Here is a 16,672-nt window from a genome sequence, read left to right as displayed (position 1 = left end):
GGGCTGCGATAGGGGGAGGGGAGCTGGACGCAGGAGCAGTCAGGGAGAACTTCCTGGAGGAGCGAACGGCGGAGCCAGAGCCTGAAGGTTCATGCTGCTCAGGACGGAGGCTCCAATTTTAAAAAACACTCCTGCCTTAGCATCCGTGGGGGGACTCTCGGCTGGAGCCACGAACGCGGTGCCCCGAATTACCGAGGACAGAGCCACAAGGGGGTGCTGTTCTGCCGCGCCCGCCGCAGCGCCCACGTGGCCTGGCAGCGCCGAGGGCTGAGGGTGCTGGTGCCAAGAACGTTTCCGAAGACGCTGCGGCGGCGACGTGGGTGGCGAGAGCAGCTGAACTGGAAAAGGGCGCCCAACCAGGCTGAGGCGGACATCCACCCAAAAATGAGGGCGGGTTGGGGTGCTGCACATTGCGTTGATGGGACGAGGTCACCCGCTAGGGCAGGGACGCTGACTGGGTTGTCCCGGTCTATTCCGAGTCCCTGAGCCCCGGGGGAAGTGGAGGGTGGGAGGCGAACCCCTGATCTGTGGTGTTAGTGGAGGAGAAGCACCAGAACTGGGGGTGTCTCCATTGGGCGAGGGAGGGAGGTGGGGAATTGGCTCAGGGAGCGCCGCGGACCAGAACATTTGCATCTGTGGGACTGTGGGGGTTCGGGGAGCCACCGAGAAGGGCCACCCTGGGCACAGGGGAGGTTTGTGTAAAGATCAGCCTCTGGCAGAGAAGAGCTTCACTCCGTCCCTGTTGTCTGTGCGCTGCGTGGCCTTTTCCCCATCCATCCAATAGTGCAGGCATCCTCAAACTGCGGCCCGCGGAGGACATTTATCCGGCCGCCGGGTGCGCTGCCTGTCCTGCTTAGCAGCAGACTCGTCCAGGGCCCGCAATGCGCATAGGAATTTGTTCATAGTTTTTTTAAAAAAACTGTAGTCTGGCCCTCCAACGGTCTCAGGGACAGTGAACTGGCCCCCTGTTTAAAAAGTTTGAGGACCCCTGCAATAGTGGGATCATCCCTGCCCAAGCCTTAGGTCTTCCTGGCCCTCACTCGCCAGTGTCTGCAGAGGTCAACTGCTGAGATGCCTGGCTCTGCGCTGGCCCCACACCCAGCCCTCACTCACAGTCCAATGGGGCACCAGGCAGTGACTGCCCTGGGTGGGTCAGGGCTGGGATGGGGCAGCAGAGGCAGAGGAGTCAGGGCCCTTAGGATCCAAGTTCGGGTGGGGGTGGGGGGGATAGTGCTCCTGACCCAGCCTGAAGGGTCAAAGGTCTTCCTAAACTTTAAAAGGATTGTCTGGGGGCGGGGCCTGGGAAGAAGGTCCACTGGTAAGAAGAGGCTACTTGGCCCCAGGCCTGAAGGAGTGGGGTCCACAGCTGATGGACTATAATGCAAACTCCTGAGGGCAGGCCCTAGACCAGCCTTGGGCAAACTATGGCCCGCGGGCCGGATCCGGCTGTTCTATCCGGTTCTCTTGCTCGCCCCTCCGCTCCTTTACTTTGAATTTATATTAGTTCACACAAACACTCCATCCATGCTTTTGTTCCGGCCCTCCGGTCCAGTTTAAGAACCCATTGTGGCCCTCGAGTCAAAAAGTTTGCCCACCCCTGCCCTAGACTGTTTCCTCTCAGCCGGTGGTTAATAACTGGCCTTCAGGCGCCCCCACTAATCAGGGGTACGACCGTGGGAGAGTGACAGAACTTTCCCATCCCTCAAATGGGGAGATAACATTGGGCTTCACCAAATCAATCACCTCATTTTAAAGAGCTATAAAGAGTTAAGCATATAATTTATATATTATATATTTAAAAAATATATAAGGTAGATTATATCAAGGGGCCCCAAAACAAGACAGATTTACAACATGCTGCCACATCAAATGACACTTTGGTCTGTTACAGAGAATACAACCGATGACACAAGAATTGACCAGCTCATACTATTCCAAACCTCGTTAACTTGAAGGGATTTTAATACTGAACTTATTAGCAGCAGATTAGAATTCCTGGGTTCAAAATCTTAAGTATCAGAAATGGGGTGATTAATCGTGGGCACCCTTTACTACTCACCTCTCCGTGCCAGGCCAGCTGCTACCTGCCGCTATGTTCTGACTCGGGTTATCATGCAGGGAGACCCTCTTGCTTTAGGGGGCGCCTCAGGAAGAAAGGCTGTGACCTCACCGTCCCTCCCAGACACACACCCGCTTTCCTGAGGGGCACCAGTATATTCTTCCTTTATTGGCTATCCTGGTATAATACAAATCTGCAAGTTTAGATACAAAAAAACCTGGAAATAAAAGATAGAAAAGTTCCCGCCAGACACCCCTCCCCCTTCCTCTGGGCCCCTCCCTAGGGGGCACCAACGTGAGGTAACTGAGCATCTCCTTTCCCTCCCCCCAAACTCACTTCCTGGGCCCCCAACTTGGCCCCTGCCCTCAAGAGACCTTGTCCCAAGGAAGATGTGGGCCCCGAGTGGGGGAGCGGGCTAATAGGGTGAGCACAGCATTGGCAGTGAACGCAGCAGGTGGGCAGAGGGAAGCCCTTTGCTTGTGCTGTGTGGGGGGCCAACCATGGGGGGCCCAGGAGAGCCCCTAAATGGACATCACTCCCGCATCCCACCCAACAATGGGAGGTGGAAGGTCAACGACAGAAACTGAAACTAGCTTGAACCTAGGACACTCCGTGGGACTGCAGCCCTCGGTGCCTCGGCGGAGGAAGGAGCATTGCCAGGCTGGGTCTGTCCCTGAATTCCACCCTGTGGAAACCTGGGCGTCACATGTCGCTTCTATAGTGGTTGTGGGAGCGGTCGAGAGGAGGAGTTAGAGGGATATTGAGGGGCGAAGCCCCAGGGAGCAAGATGAGGGGAGAGGCGGGCCTCCACTCCTAGGTGTGGGGCACCTAGAGGTCATGGGGTGGGCAGGGCGGCTGGGGCTACAGTTCAATCTCGAAGGTCTTTTGCAGGTCGCCCGAGAAGGGGTTAGAAGGCTTCTCTACAGCGGGTTTGCCTTCTAATGCTGCCCACTGGGCCTCAAAGGGGTCCAACTCAGGGGCTGGGGTTGGTGCTGGCTCTGGGGGCCAGGGAGCCCCATTGGGGCGTGGGGGGGCCTGGCCCCCAGGGGCACTGGGCACAGCAGGTGGGGGGAAGGCTCCAGCTTTCCCAAGCAGGGCGGTGGGCTGTGGCTGGAGCTGGGCAGCTGAGCAGAAGGCGTTGGCCACCATCTGTGAGGGTGTGATGCCCACCACGGGCACGCGGGGCATGGGCGGGTAGCCCAAGCCTGGGTAGGTGGGCACAAAAGGGGGCTGCATGTGTGGGGGTGGCAGAAACAGGGCCACCTGGGCAGGTGCGGCATCGAAGGGCCCCACGGGGGCGGGGAAGGGCTGCAGGGGAGGGGGTACGGCAGGCACCGAGGACACTTGCTGCTGCTGCTGCTGCTGCTGCTGCTGCACTTTGGCCACCTGGGACACCTCTTCCAGCCACCTCTCGGCCTCCGAAGGGGTCCGCTTGTGCCCAGGCTGGAAGGCGGCTGCTGGGGACACGGAGGGCTCGCCCCAGGCAGAAGTCCCTGGACAGAGGAGAGGGCAGGTGAGGGCAAGGGCTGCGTCAGAAGGAAACCGAGGCTGGGACCGGACTCTGAACTAGGCCTGAATACATCCTGGACCACATAAGCGTTCTGCAGTGCTAAGAACATCCAGTTCTGGGATTCTAAGGCCCCAAGATGGAAAAATATAGGCAGGACTGACAACCAATCACCAGGCCGGCTTCACTTACGGTGGGTGAGTGCCAAACCTGTTATTACCTGTGTTTAATAGCACCCTTGGCTCTAACCCTTTGAGGGTGTTTGTTTTAGGAGGCTAAGACTCTAAGGCTCCATAGATCTTTCTCATCTAACGTGATGAGTAAGGTTCGATGTTTGTTTTTTTTAATATATATTTTATTGATTTTCTTACAGAGAGGAAGGGAGAGGGAGAGAGAGTCAGAAACATCGATGAGAGAGAAACATCAATCAGCTGCCTCCTGTACACCTCCCAGTGGGGATGTGCCCACAACCAAGGTAAATGCCCTTGACTGGAACCGAACCCGGGACCCTTCAGTCCACAGGCCGACGCTCTATCCACTGAGCCAAACCAGCTAGGGCGGTTCGATGGTTTTAAGTTTCGGTTTTCTAAGAGCTTTAAACTGACATTGTTTGCAAGTCTAAGGTGCTCTGCTGGTTCTAAGATAAGCCCGTGAGGCTGAGGTGATTCCGCTGGTCTAAAGCTGTGAGACTCCAGGGTCATGGCCCCAAATCTGTCAGATTCCAGTATCCTGATGTGCTAAGGCTAGAGGTTTCTGACTTTTATTATCCTAAGACAGGAAGTCTTTTTAAAAAATATGTTTTTATTGATTTTTTAGATATAGAGGAAGGGAGAGGGAGACAGAATCATCGACGAGAAACATCCATCGACTGCCTCCTACACACCCCCTACTGGGAATGGAGCCTGCAATCCGGGCCTGTGCCCTGACCAGAACTGAACTGGTGGCCTCTTGGTGCACGGACGACATTCAATCCACTGAGCCACGCCGGCCGGGCTAAGACAGGAAGGTTTAAAAATGATCCCATGGCCCGGCTCGTGTTGCTCAGTGGTTGAGCATCGACCTATGAACCAGGTCACGGTTAGATTTCCAGTCAGGGCACATGCCCCAGATGTGGTCTCGATCCCAGTGGGGGGCATGCAGACGGCAGCCAATCAATGATTCTCTCTCATCATGGATGTTTCTATCTTTCTCTCCCTTTCCCTTCCTCTCTGAAATAAAAACATATTTTAAAATAAAAAAAAAAATAAAAAGGATCCCATTGGGCCCTGGTCGGGTAGCTCAGCTAGTTGGAGCATCGTCCCATACACCAAGGTTGCGGGTTCGATTCCTGGTCAGGGCACATGCCTAGGTTGCAGGTTCAATCCCTGGTAAGAGCATGTATGGAAGGCAACTGGTCGATGTTTCTCTCTCTCTCTCTCTCTCTCTCTCTCCTCCTTCCTCTTTCAAATCAACATATCTTTGGGTGAGGGTTGAAAAAACAAAATGATTCCTTGGTTCTAAGGTCCTCCCGGAGCTCTAAGATGACCCATGGTCCTAAGCCTGTGGGATTCCAAGATCCCTGGAGTCCCTGAGGTGACCCTGAGTGGAGCAGGAAGATGCAGGGAGGCACCCCAGGAAGGGCTGGGCTCACCTGTTGAGGCAGGCGGCGGTCCTGGTGCTGGTGCTCCAGCACTGGCAAAAGATGAGCTGATCTGTGTGCACAGAGCATTGATGCTGTCGCTGTCACTGGCACCAGGCGGCTCCATCTCCGGCACTGGGAGGTCAGGGAAAGGCGGAGGTCAGTGATAGTCCCAGACCCTGTTCTTGACTCCTTTGCCCTCAGGTGCTCCTCTCACAAGGTGTGTGGGTTGGTGGTAACTAAGTGGCCATGGTCACAAAAATGACAACTCTGTGCATATGTGTGTGTGACATCTGGGTGGTGCAAGTAGTGTGGCACTGGGGTAGGGAGAGACTACAGCTTGATAGTCTGGACTGGACCCACAAGCCAGGTCAGGGCCAGAACGGAGACTGCTTTCTGTAAATCCCCTCAGAGACGGTCTCCTCCACCCCAGGTGTGCTGTTCCTGGAACAGGTCATCGCCGGCCCTAGGCAAGCATGTAAGTTGTTTTCCCCTTACCTGGGGCAGGTCACACCCCGTACCCCTTCCATCCTGCCCTGTCCTATATAACCTCTTGGCGCCTGCCATGTGGCACAGAGGATATTCATGTCATCTTGCCTCTGCCCACGATGTGCCTCGTAAGTAAATTCCCTTAATAAACTCCTGGTGTAGTGATGGAGTCATCACCTCTTTCTCTGGTCTCTTGGCCCTGGGAGATTTTCCCAGCTGTTGGATGGCAGTCACAGGGACCCCAAATCAAGGAGGACCTCAAGGGGGACCTGTCTGTAGCTACAAACCAGAAGAAATATTTAAACTGTTTAAAAACATATAGCGCCCGGCCAGTGGCACAGTGGTGGAGCATCAACCTATGAACCATGATGTCACGGTTCAATTCCAGGTCAGACACATGCCTGGATTGCGGGCTTGATCCCCAATAGGGGGCATGCAGGAGGCAGCCAATCAATGATTCTGTCTCATTGATGTTTCAATCTCTCCCTCTCCCTTCCTCTCTGAAATCAATACAATTATATTTTTAAAAATAAAAACATATATTAATTTAAAAAATATATTTAACCACATAGTAGATGGCAAGGGCACTGACCAGTCAGAATGGACGTGGGCCACACTGGCTGGGATCACTTGTCCTGCTTTGGGTGGCAAAAAGGGGCCCTGTCCACCCTGGCCTATAACACATACCACGAGGGCAGAGACACATCTGTGCCAGGAAGACAGTGAGCAGATGCGGGGGCCTCAGAGCACTTGAGATGAGCAAAGGGACCATCTGAATAAACAACAGTGTGGGCGACAAGTGCCTGTGCCATCTCAGCAAGCAGGTTCGACGCTCCGATGAGCGTGAGGAAGAAACTGACTGCAGGAGTCAGCAGGTGGGACGTGGGGTGGGCAGGTGGGAGGGTGTATGGCTTCCGGGTCATTTACATGAATAGTGCGTGTGTTATTCCGAATGAGCGTGCAGCTTCTGAGGATGTGGCATGTGAGTGTGACGGAAACCCAGTGTGTGGTGACCTGACTGTGATTCCCAAGTGTGAGCCAATCTGCCTGCATGATGTAGGAACACGTTTGCAAGCATGGATGACACTGCATGTGTGACTTCCAAGTGTGCATGAGTGGGGGGGGTGTAACTGCAACTTCCAATTATGTGTGATTTTGGTGTGCACATGACTGGAGTGTGTGTGACACCTGCAGCAGACTGTAACATCTGTGTGAGTTGTTGAATTTCTGTGTGGCAAGTCACGTCTAAGCAAATGAGCAATTGGCTACAGGAGTGTGAGGCTTCCAAATAAAGGCTGGGGAGCCTGTCCCCTCCAGGGAGCGTGTGACAGCCCCAGGGGTGATCTTGGTGTCAGGCTGTAAGAGGACAGCGGAAAAGGGATGCCCAGCAGGCACCCTCTGGAGCAGCCCAGCCTCCTGGATACCAATCCACACCCCACACCAGTCCCGAGGCCGTGAGGGTAGGTGTCTCAGATGAGGTGTCTGGAGGCAGGGGAGCAGGCCAGACCACATGACTTCACCGACAGCTGGGAGGAACGGCAGCCTCCTGCCTGTCTCCCTTGCGCAAAACGTGTACCGCACCACCTCTCCTCTCCCTTTCTCACCGCAGATGTTGCTTTATTTTTTCTTTAAATATATTTTTATTGATTTCAGGGAGGGGGAGGGAGAGGGAGAGCGATAGAAGCATCAATGAGAGAGAATCACTGATCAATTGCCTCCAGCATGCCCCCTACTGGGGATTGAGCCCACAGTGTGTGTGACATCTGGGGGGTGCAAGTAGTGTGTGGCACTGGGGTAGAGGAGAGACTACACCTTGGTAGTCTGGACTGGACCCACAGTGTGTCCTGGGCATGTGCCCTGACCGGGTTCAAACCATGACCTCCTGGTTCACTGGTCGACGTTCAACCACTGAGCCACACCGGCTGGGCCAGACATTGCTTTACATCATGACATATACCATCTTTCTCCTTTCCTGGGCCCATCGCAGACATTAGTAATCAAACACAATGCACCTGAAATCTTTGCTCACCTCACCCCTCACCTGGCTCTGGCCTCTACAGGCCAAATCCTGGAAGACAGGGCTGATCCTTGTGACTCCATCTTCCCTCCAAGCACAACAGGACATTTAACTGCCTCTCTCCTAGCATCACCCATGGCAGACATTGCTAATCAACAATGGTGGGTGCTGCCTTGGCCCAATCCTTTGCCCTCAGGTGACATCACCACCATGCTCCCTGACCCTGTGATTCCCGCGCTCCCCTGTGCCCTCCATTTCATGTTTCCTCGGGCCCAATTCTGGCAGTCTCTCCGTGGTGAAAACGTAGCACTCCTACCGCTCTCCTTTCTCCCTTGCCCACAGCAAACGCTGCTAATTATTCACATGGTGTGCCACCTTCTCCTTTTTCTTGCTCATGCAGACACTGGAAGGAGACCATGATGTAAGCCATCACCCTATGCTCCCTGCCTCAGGCAGACACTATTAACCCATCACAGTCCTCTGTGACTCAGCCTGAATTCTTCCCCTGGCCGATCTCATGGCTTCACTGGCAAAGGCTGGTGCCTCAGTCTCCCCCTGAGCAAAATCATAGCATTGGTGCCGCTGCCCTCCTCCCCTTGTCCACAGCACTTCGCTAATCAGTCGTGTGGGCCACCTCTTGCATTTCCCTAACCATAGCAGACAGAGCTAACTGGTCATGATTTGTGCCACCTTTCTTTTAAACTTCGTCCATAGCAGACACTGCTAATAGCCCCTGGCAGACACTGCTAATTGATCACCGCGTGTTCCACCTCTCATCTTTGTGCACGGTAGACAGTGCGAATCCATCATGGTGGCCACCCCTGTTCTCTGTCTCGAGCACAGACAGTGGTATTGATCCCGGGGCTCACCTGTGCTCTTCACCTGGAAGTCAGTGCGGCGCTGCAGCGTGGATGGCAGCTCGTTCAGCCTTAGGCTCAGCTGCCGTTTGAATGGCGAGTTCTTCTGGCTGAGCGCCGGGAACCCACGGAAGGAGCCCTGGCGGACCAGCTGCTCCAGGGGGGCATGGCGACGGGGGATGGCAGCTGCGGTGGTGCCTGCAGCCACTGGGGTGCCTGCCTCACCCTTCTCACCAGGGGATGTGGTGGCTGGTGTCGGGGACACGCGCCCAGGCTGGGCAGGGCCGGGAGCCGCAGTGGGGGCAGCTGCTGCCTCTGCTGGAGACACGGGAGATGGAAGTCAGATACCTCAGCCCGGCGTGGGAGGCCTCCCACCTGGTCCCCTTGGTCATTCCCACAGCTGCCTTCCTCGCCCAATGTATCCTGCCCTCAAGACAGGCTGCTCGGGGCCATGAATGCCCCTCACCCCCACCCAAGTCAAGACCACTTTCCCCAGGAAGCCACTGAGGAATTTCACTCCAGCATAACCTTGTGTCTTGCTAGCTTTCTGCCACCAATCTCTTTCCTCTGCTGTTCCCCCCCGTTTTCCCTTTGAGACCTTCTATCTCCTTTTCTGACTAATGTATTGGACACTTGTTTGGTGCATGACCAATGAATCAGGCCTTGTTCCAAGTGCCTGGCAATTATTAACTCATTCAATCTTCAAAACCACCCCTTGAGGTCAATACTACCAGTATCCCCATTTTAGAGAGGTGAAAACTGAGGCCCAACAATGGCAAGTGACTTGCCCAAGCCACAGTGCTAGCAAGAGGCAGGCTGGCTCTGGAGTTGGTGGTCCAATTACCCTAACCCAGTGGTCGGCAAACTCATTAGTCAACAGAGCCAAATATCAACAGTACAACAATTGAAATTTTTTTTGAGAGCCAAATTTTTTCAACTTAAACTTCTTCTAATGCCACTTCTTCAAAATAGACTTGCCCAGGCCATGGTATTTTGTGGAAGAGCCACACTCAAGGGGCCAAAGAGCCGCATGTGGCTCGCGAGCCACAGTTTGCCGAACACGGCCCTAACCTGTCTCTCCCTCTGGCTTGGTCTCTCCACGTCATGCTGCCTTCCTCTATCATTCGTCTGTTCTCTACATCTCTGTACCTCCCACCATTCTTCCCACCTCAACTAACTCCTCCCTTCCTCCAGTTGCTACCCATCCTAGACCCAGCTTGACACACTTCCTCTGGGGAGCTTTCCAGATCTCTCCAGCCCTTCAGCCTGGTCTCCCTCCACTCTGGGACTACCCAAGGCCTGCTCTTCCATGGCAGGGTCCCCTCACCCCTGCCAACACACACACACACACACACACACACACACACACACACACACACACACCCTCCAATCAGGGCCTCACTCAGCTGTAGCCTGAATGCCAGGGAGATTAAACTCAGGCCCAGAGTGGGCAGGGAGGTCACCTGGCATTTCTTCTTCCATCTTCCAGGTTGAGGCCATGAGGCTCTCACCCAGGCCTGGCCAGGTGACAGCCTGGGACAGGATGGAACCAGGAACAACCTCTATCCCACCCCCAACCCCCTTTAGGGACCTTAGGAAGTCCCCCCGGCTCTCTGGGCTCCAGCTTCTGAACTATGAATCCCCCACTGGGCCTCCTGAGAGGGTCAGTTGAGGCAGTAAATGTTCCATGCTTTTCCTTCCTCTCTGAAATCAATGAAAAGATATTTTTTAAATAAAGAATGCTATTGATAAAGCAATAAAAATTAGTTAAAAATTTGTTTTCCTAACTTTTTAGTTAGAACTATTTTAAACTTACAGAAAAGATGTTATAATGGAAGAATGAGTGTGCATGTTTCCTATCTTTTTTAAAAAATATGTTTTTATTGATATTTAGATAGAGAAAGAGAAAGGAGGTAGAAACATGGATGAGAGAGAAACATCAATCGGCCGTCTCCTGCACAGCCCCTACTGTGTATCGAGCCCACAACCCAGGCACGTGCCCTGACCGGGAATTGAACCAGTGACCTCTTGGTGCATGGGACAATGCTCAATCCACTGACCCACACCAGCCGGGCAAGCGTGCAGGTTTTCTTAACCTAAGGTCCCCAGTGTTAACATGTTATCATATGTGCTCTCTCCATCCTTCTATAATTTTCCCTTACCATTTAAGAGTAACTTTCAGTGTGGCCAGCATGGCTCAATGGTTGAGCCTTGACCTATAAACCAGGAGGTCACGGTTCAATTCCCCATCAGGGCACATGCCTGGGTTGTGGGCCGATCCCCAGCAGGAGGCAGTCAACCAAATGATTCTCTCTCATCATTGATGTTTTTATTTCTCTCTCCCTCTCTGAAATCATTACAGATATACACTGATCTCTGAATTCATAATAATCTGGCCACTCAGTGTATATCCTATATAATAAAAGGCTAATATGCAAATTTTCCCCTCGACGAAGAGTTCGACCAGCAGGGAGGCCAGCCAACCACCCATGTCCCCTCCCCCTGGCCAGGCTGGCCGGACCCCACCCACGCATGAATTCATGCACTGGGCCTCTAATATATATATATACTGAGTGGCCAGATTATTATGCATTCAGAGATCATAATAATCTGGCCACTCAGTGTATTTTTTTTTAAAAATATATTTTATTGCTTTTTTACAGAGAGGAAGGAAGAGGGACAGAGAGTTAGAAACATCGATGAGAGAGAAACATCGATCAGCTGCCTCCTGCACACCTCCCACTGGGGATGTGCCCGCAACCAAGTCACGTGCCCTTGACTGGAATCGAACCTGGGACCCTTCAGTCCACAGGCCGACGCTCTATCCACTGAGCCAAACCGGTTTTGGCCACTCAGTGTATTTTTAAAAAATAAAAGTAAGAGATGTTATTCTAAAAAAAAAAAAAAAAAAAAAAAAAAAGAGTAATTTTCAAACAACTTAACCCCAAGCCTTCAGCATGTACCTTTAAAGAACAAGGACAGTCTCCTACACAACTGCAGCATAATTTCTCACTTGGGGAATTGACCATGAGTACAATACTATTAGCCAGTCTACGTAGGGGTAGGGAGCGGTTATAGGGTTAAGCCTCGGACTGACCTGCTGGCAAAGCTGCAAACAAGTCCCAGCTTAGAGGACACAGCCCTCTTAGCATAATTAAGCTTGATCTTGTGACTGCTCCCTAGATCTTTCCTGGGTAGCTAATGGGCTGTGGGAGGTGCAGCAAGTGCTGCCAAAACAAGTGAAACTCACAAGAACATTGTAAATTACCTTGTTTACCTCTGACTATAAAATAAAGCATCAGCTTGCAGTCTGGATCTGTCTGTGGTCTCAGTCAGGCACAGAAGATCCACCTAGACCCAGCTTATTCTCTTTTTTTTTTTTTTTTAAATATATTTTTATTGATTTCAGAGAGGAAGGAAGAGGGAGAGAGATAGAAACATCAATGATGAGAGACAATCATTGATTGGCTGCCTCCTGCATGCCCCTCACTGGGGATCGAGCCCGCAACCCAGGCATGTGCCCTTGACTGGAATCGAACCTGGGACCCTTCAGTCCGCAGGGCGATGCTCTATCCACTGAGCCAAACCAGCCAGGGCCCAGCTTATTCTCTTTGTCTGTCTTTTCTTCATCCTTCGCCGGCCCTCCCTCAGGCTCGCGGAACCCTTGGCTGTGCTGGCGCGGCACAAGTCTACAGTTCGTATTCCAGTTTCCCCAACTGTCCAGATCATGTCCTTTATAGATGTTCTTTTTTACATATATGCAGGACCACACACTACATTTAATAATACTTGTCAAATCTCTTCAGTCTCCTTTAATCTGGAACAGTTCCCAATTCTTTTTTCTTTTCTTTTTTAAATATATCTTATTGACTCTTACAGAGAGGAAGGGAGAGGGATAGAGAGCTAGAAACATCAATAAGAGAGAAACATCGATCAGCTGCCTCCTGCACACCTCCCACTGGGGATGTGCCGGCAACTAAGGTACATGCCCTTGACCGGAATCGAACCTGGGACCCTTCAGTCCGCAGGCCGACACTCTATCCACTGAGCCAAACCAGTTAGGGCCCAATAGTAAATTATTTGTCAATTTTAAGCAGTGTTTTCAAAAAATCTTAAAACTAGAATCGCAGCAAAGAAAAATTAAGTCACATTGTGACTTAGCATATAATACACTTACGTTGAAATTTTTTTTTTTTTACAATTTACAAAGGTATTTGCCAGTCACCTAGAATGTTAGAGTCTATCAGATATTTATCAAACTTTCTTGATGGCAACCAGAGTAAGAAATACCTTTACATGATAACCTATTCCACATACAAACATACACAAAATGAAGTAAAGATATCGAGCTATACTTATCCTTACTGCATTTGATGACGCTGTATTTTCTTTCATCTTTTCTGTACACGCTTTGGAAAGCCGGGGAACCTCCCTGAGTTGGCAGGCAGCAGAGCCATTTGTGAACTTTGCTGGGATCTGTGCCTACAGAACACTGCCCAAAGGACTCTCTAAACTAAATGAGCTTTAGAAACTGGAACCAAACGTTGTGGTTGGCGCTCTGCTTTGTAAACTGTGGAGCCCCCGAGCCGCTGCAGCTTTCCCTGCAAACCGCACCCCTCGCCCCACCGGGGCCCACTCTGTGCCTGTTGTCTGGGCAGCACCCACCTTTCTTTTTGTCCGGGGCTTCTCGGTCAGTGGGCCGCCCACCCCCAGACAGGCGGAAGGAGCCCTCGCGGGCAAAGCTGGTGCGGCTGGCATCGAAGGTAGCCGTGACCCCACATTCCTTCTCCCGCCGCTGTTTCCGCTCCAGGCAGGCAGCAAACGCACAGCCCACAGCGTGGCTCAGCCTCTCGCCCTGTGAGAAGAGGGGTGGGGGGGACAGGGTTGGAGACGCTGAGTTGTGCACCCTGGACACCAGGAGCCCTGGGTCCCAGCTCCCAGGTGCTGGGTGACCCCGGACAATCCCTCTGCCTCTCCGACCTCAGTGAACACTTGCCCTGAGGGACACAAATGACAGCCCTGAGTGAAAACAAAAAGCCAGCAACAAGGGTTCAAGACGATGGAGATTCCTCAAAAAAATTAAAATCAGAGCTGTCATACGACCCAGCAAAGTCCACTTCTGGCTATTTATCCAAAGAAAACAAACAAACAAAATAAAACAGAAACAGACCTATAGATATATAGAACAAGCTGATGATTGTCAAAGAGAAGGGGGTGGGGGTGGGAATAAAAAAAGAGTGCAATACTGGATACCTCCATTTATATGAAGGTTTAAAATAGGCAACACTAATCTATGGTGAAAAGAGTCAGAACAGTGGCTCTTTCTGAGGGGGTGGGGTGGGGATGGACTGGGAAGGGCAGGGCTGGTTGAAGTGGTTGTCATGTTCCAGAGCTTAACAGGGGTTTGGGTTCCACAGGTGTATGCAGTTGTCAAAACTCAGCAAAAGTCTACCTAAGGTTTATGGTCAATGTGTGTGTGTTTTTTTTTTCTCAAAATAGAAAGAGCTGAGAAGCCTCTCTGGTTGCTCCACTGGCCTGGTCTCCCTGGGTGCTGAGCCCAGCACCATGGAGAAATGGGACAATCATGAGGCTTATAGAGTCCCAAAAGCTATGGCCAGTTCAAAGGGTTCAACCCAGTCTTCAGGGTCAACGATCCAAGTTAATTACCGGAATCAACCAAGGCCTACCTGGAAAGAAGTGAAACAACTACTAGAAAAGAGAAAGAAAGACTCCAAGGAATTGGCTGAATTTGAAGAAAAAATGAATGAGAACTGGAAGAAAGACCAAGAAAAAGACCAGGGAGAAATAATTAAGTGGAAATGGGAGCTCAGCCAAAAAAAGACAGAGCAAGAAAAAAGAAAAGAAGAAATCTGGTGGGTATTCATCTTCTTCTTCAAGCTCTGATTCTTCCAGCAGTTCTCCAGATTCTGAAGATGTGAATTTAAAAAAATAAAAAGAGCAACCATTCACATTAATCTATAGAAAGTGCTATGTTAGAGAGTGAGTCAGACAGAAAGGATAGTTTAAAATAAAAAAAAGTAAAAAGATGCAACTGAGCCTGGCAATGTGGCTTGGATGGTTGGGCATTGTCCCATGCACTGGAGGGTTGCTGGTTTGATTCCAGGTCAGGGCACATACCTGGGTTTCAGGTTTCATCCCTAGTGGGGTTGTTCAGGAGGTAGCCAATCAATGTTTCTCTCTCACATCAATGTTCCTCTCTCTCCCCCTCTCTCTCTAAAAAGAAAATCAATAAACTATCTTAAGAAAAAAAAAAAAAAAGATGCAACGGAGAAAGGAAAGGACATTCAAGGACTTGGCAAATAGAGAAAGATGTATCCTGAAGGTAAACCTTTATCATCTGAGTCCTTATCAGAATCAGATAATATTGAGGAGCTATAAACAAAAAAGAAGAAAGGCCCTAGCTGGTTTGGCTCAGTAGATAGAGCTTCGGCCTGTGGATTGAAGGGTCCCAGGTTTGATTTAGGTCAAGGGCACATACCTTGGTTGCAGGCTCTATCCCTGGCTCCGGTCGGGGCACGTGTGGGAGGCAACCAATCGATGTTTCTTTCTGTCTCTCCCTCTCCCTTCCACTCTCTCTAAAAACAAATGGAAAAATATCCTCAGGTGAGGATTAACAAAAAAAAAAAAAAAGAAAAGAAAAGTGGTGAAGACAGAAAAAGCAAAAGAGAGAGAGAGAGAGAAGCATAAGAAACACAGTAAGAAAAAGAAGGTTGCTAGTTCAAGTCCTGACTCACTATGGTAACATTATGAAAAATCAGGATTCTGATTGCATATTAGAAAACAGCCCCTGAAAAAATGGTGGAAGCTACACTGACACTATCCCAGGACCAAATTGGAAGTACAACTAAAATACTGAAAAACTACCCTAAAATATCAACTGAAGACTAGCTGGAGAGAACCCTGATAACCAAGGGTAGAAAGTGGAGACCCATAGAGACTGGTAAGAAGTACAGAGATGCCACAGGGCTGGCCAGGTTCCCACAGACAGCAGCTAAAGGGAGGGATATCTCAGCTTTGGGGAGCTCCCACTGAGAACTCTGGGGTTTAAACCCCAAGCTGGGCTCACCACCCCAGAGAACCAGAACTGAGAAAGGTGCACACAGAATATCGGGCTGTGAAAAGCAGTAGGGTTGCTGTCTGCCAACCAGAGACGTCTAGAAATGTAGGCACCCTCTTAAAGGGCCAGCACACAAAATTTCATGTGCAGCCACTCACCTTGGGCTCTGGCAGAGGGAGGGCAGAGTGGACTGGAGCTGTGTGAGTAGAGTCCAGGGTTGGAGACTCTGGGGGTGGAGCTCAGAGCACAACCCCGATTTCATGTACTGAGTCATTCCCTCATACTGCAGAGGACAGCTTTCTCCCACAGGTCTTACCTATACAAGTTTTTGCTTGGGGTGAAGACAATTGCCCCACCATGTTGGAAGACATCTCGCCCCACCCTGTGGTCTATAGCTTGAGGCAAATCAAGACTGAATGTCAACTGAACTGCAAGCAGACTTTGAGTCTGCCTGATCTTCTGGGCCCAGGTCTAGGAAAAGCAGATCCTGGTGTAGAATCTTGTTCCTTTCCAAAGGCACTCAGCCCCAGCAGAGGGAGCCATAGCTGTGGATTGCTGATAGCCCCAAACAGGGTTCTCAGGGCCAGTCAGAAACAGTGTCTGACATTATCCTGCACCAGATTGGGAGTTGTAGCAGATCTACCTAATATAGACACAAATCCAAACAGGCAGCCAAAATGGGGAGACATAAAAAATTAACCCCCAAATGAAAGAACAAGAGAATTACCCTGAAGAAGAGCTAAATGAAATGGAGATAAGAAATTTATCTGATATAGAGTTCAGAATAAGTATGGCAAGATGCTCAAGTCCCCTACTATGACTGTGTTACTGTTGATCTCTCCCTTGAAGAAAGGAGAAAAGGTATAGTAACTATGAAAAAAGACCAGTCGGAAATAAAGAATGACATAGCACTAAGAAAGAACACAATGGAATAAATACACAGCAGACTAGGGGAAGCCGAGGATTGGATCAGTGACAGGGTAGAAAAAAATTACTCAGAGAACCAAAAAGAAAAAAAAATTATGAAACAGGAGGACAATGTAAGGG

At 50.8% G+C, this 16,672-nt stretch overlaps 2 protein-coding genes and 1 pseudogene across 5 annotated transcripts in view; 2 read left to right on the top strand and 1 right to left on the bottom strand.

Moving 5' to 3' along the window:
* The window catches only part of SNRPA (small nuclear ribonucleoprotein polypeptide A), a 752,186-nt gene that overhangs the window by 653,206 nt on the left and 82,308 nt on the right, over positions 1-16,672 (top strand). The gene's annotated exons all lie outside the window — the stretch shown is intronic.
* Positions 1,938-16,672, bottom strand: part of NUMBL (NUMB like endocytic adaptor protein) — a 36,546-nt gene continuing 21,811 nt past the window's right edge. For 2 of the 3 annotated variants that reach the window (XM_080643390.1, XM_080643392.1), the window contains exons 7-10: positions 13,213-13,402; positions 8,560-8,865; positions 5,197-5,319; positions 1,938-3,552 (exon numbers count right to left, since the gene is read on the bottom strand). In XM_080643390.1, coding sequence (XP_080499516.1) covers positions 2,921-3,552; positions 5,197-5,319; positions 8,560-8,865; positions 13,213-13,402 — 1,251 coding nt within the window. In that variant the 3' untranslated portion in view covers positions 1,938-2,920. The remainder of the gene's footprint in view (positions 3,553-5,196; positions 5,320-8,559; positions 8,866-13,212; positions 13,403-16,672) is intronic. The other variant, XM_080643391.1, reaches the window with a different exon arrangement.
* LOC308235242 (protein FAM133B-like) lies at positions 14,113-15,310 on the top strand (annotated as a pseudogene). Its single transcript has 3 exons — positions 14,113-14,576; positions 14,812-14,962; positions 15,234-15,310. The product of its transcript is annotated as a protein FAM133B-like (transcript).

Source organism: Plecotus auritus (genome assembly GCF_963455305.1).
Source record: "Plecotus auritus genome assembly, chromosome: 10".
Classification (NCBI taxonomy): domain Eukaryota; kingdom Metazoa; phylum Chordata; class Mammalia; order Chiroptera; family Vespertilionidae; genus Plecotus; species Plecotus auritus.
Note: the sequence above shows the minus strand (reverse complement) of the source record. Positions and strands in the feature narration are given on the sequence as shown.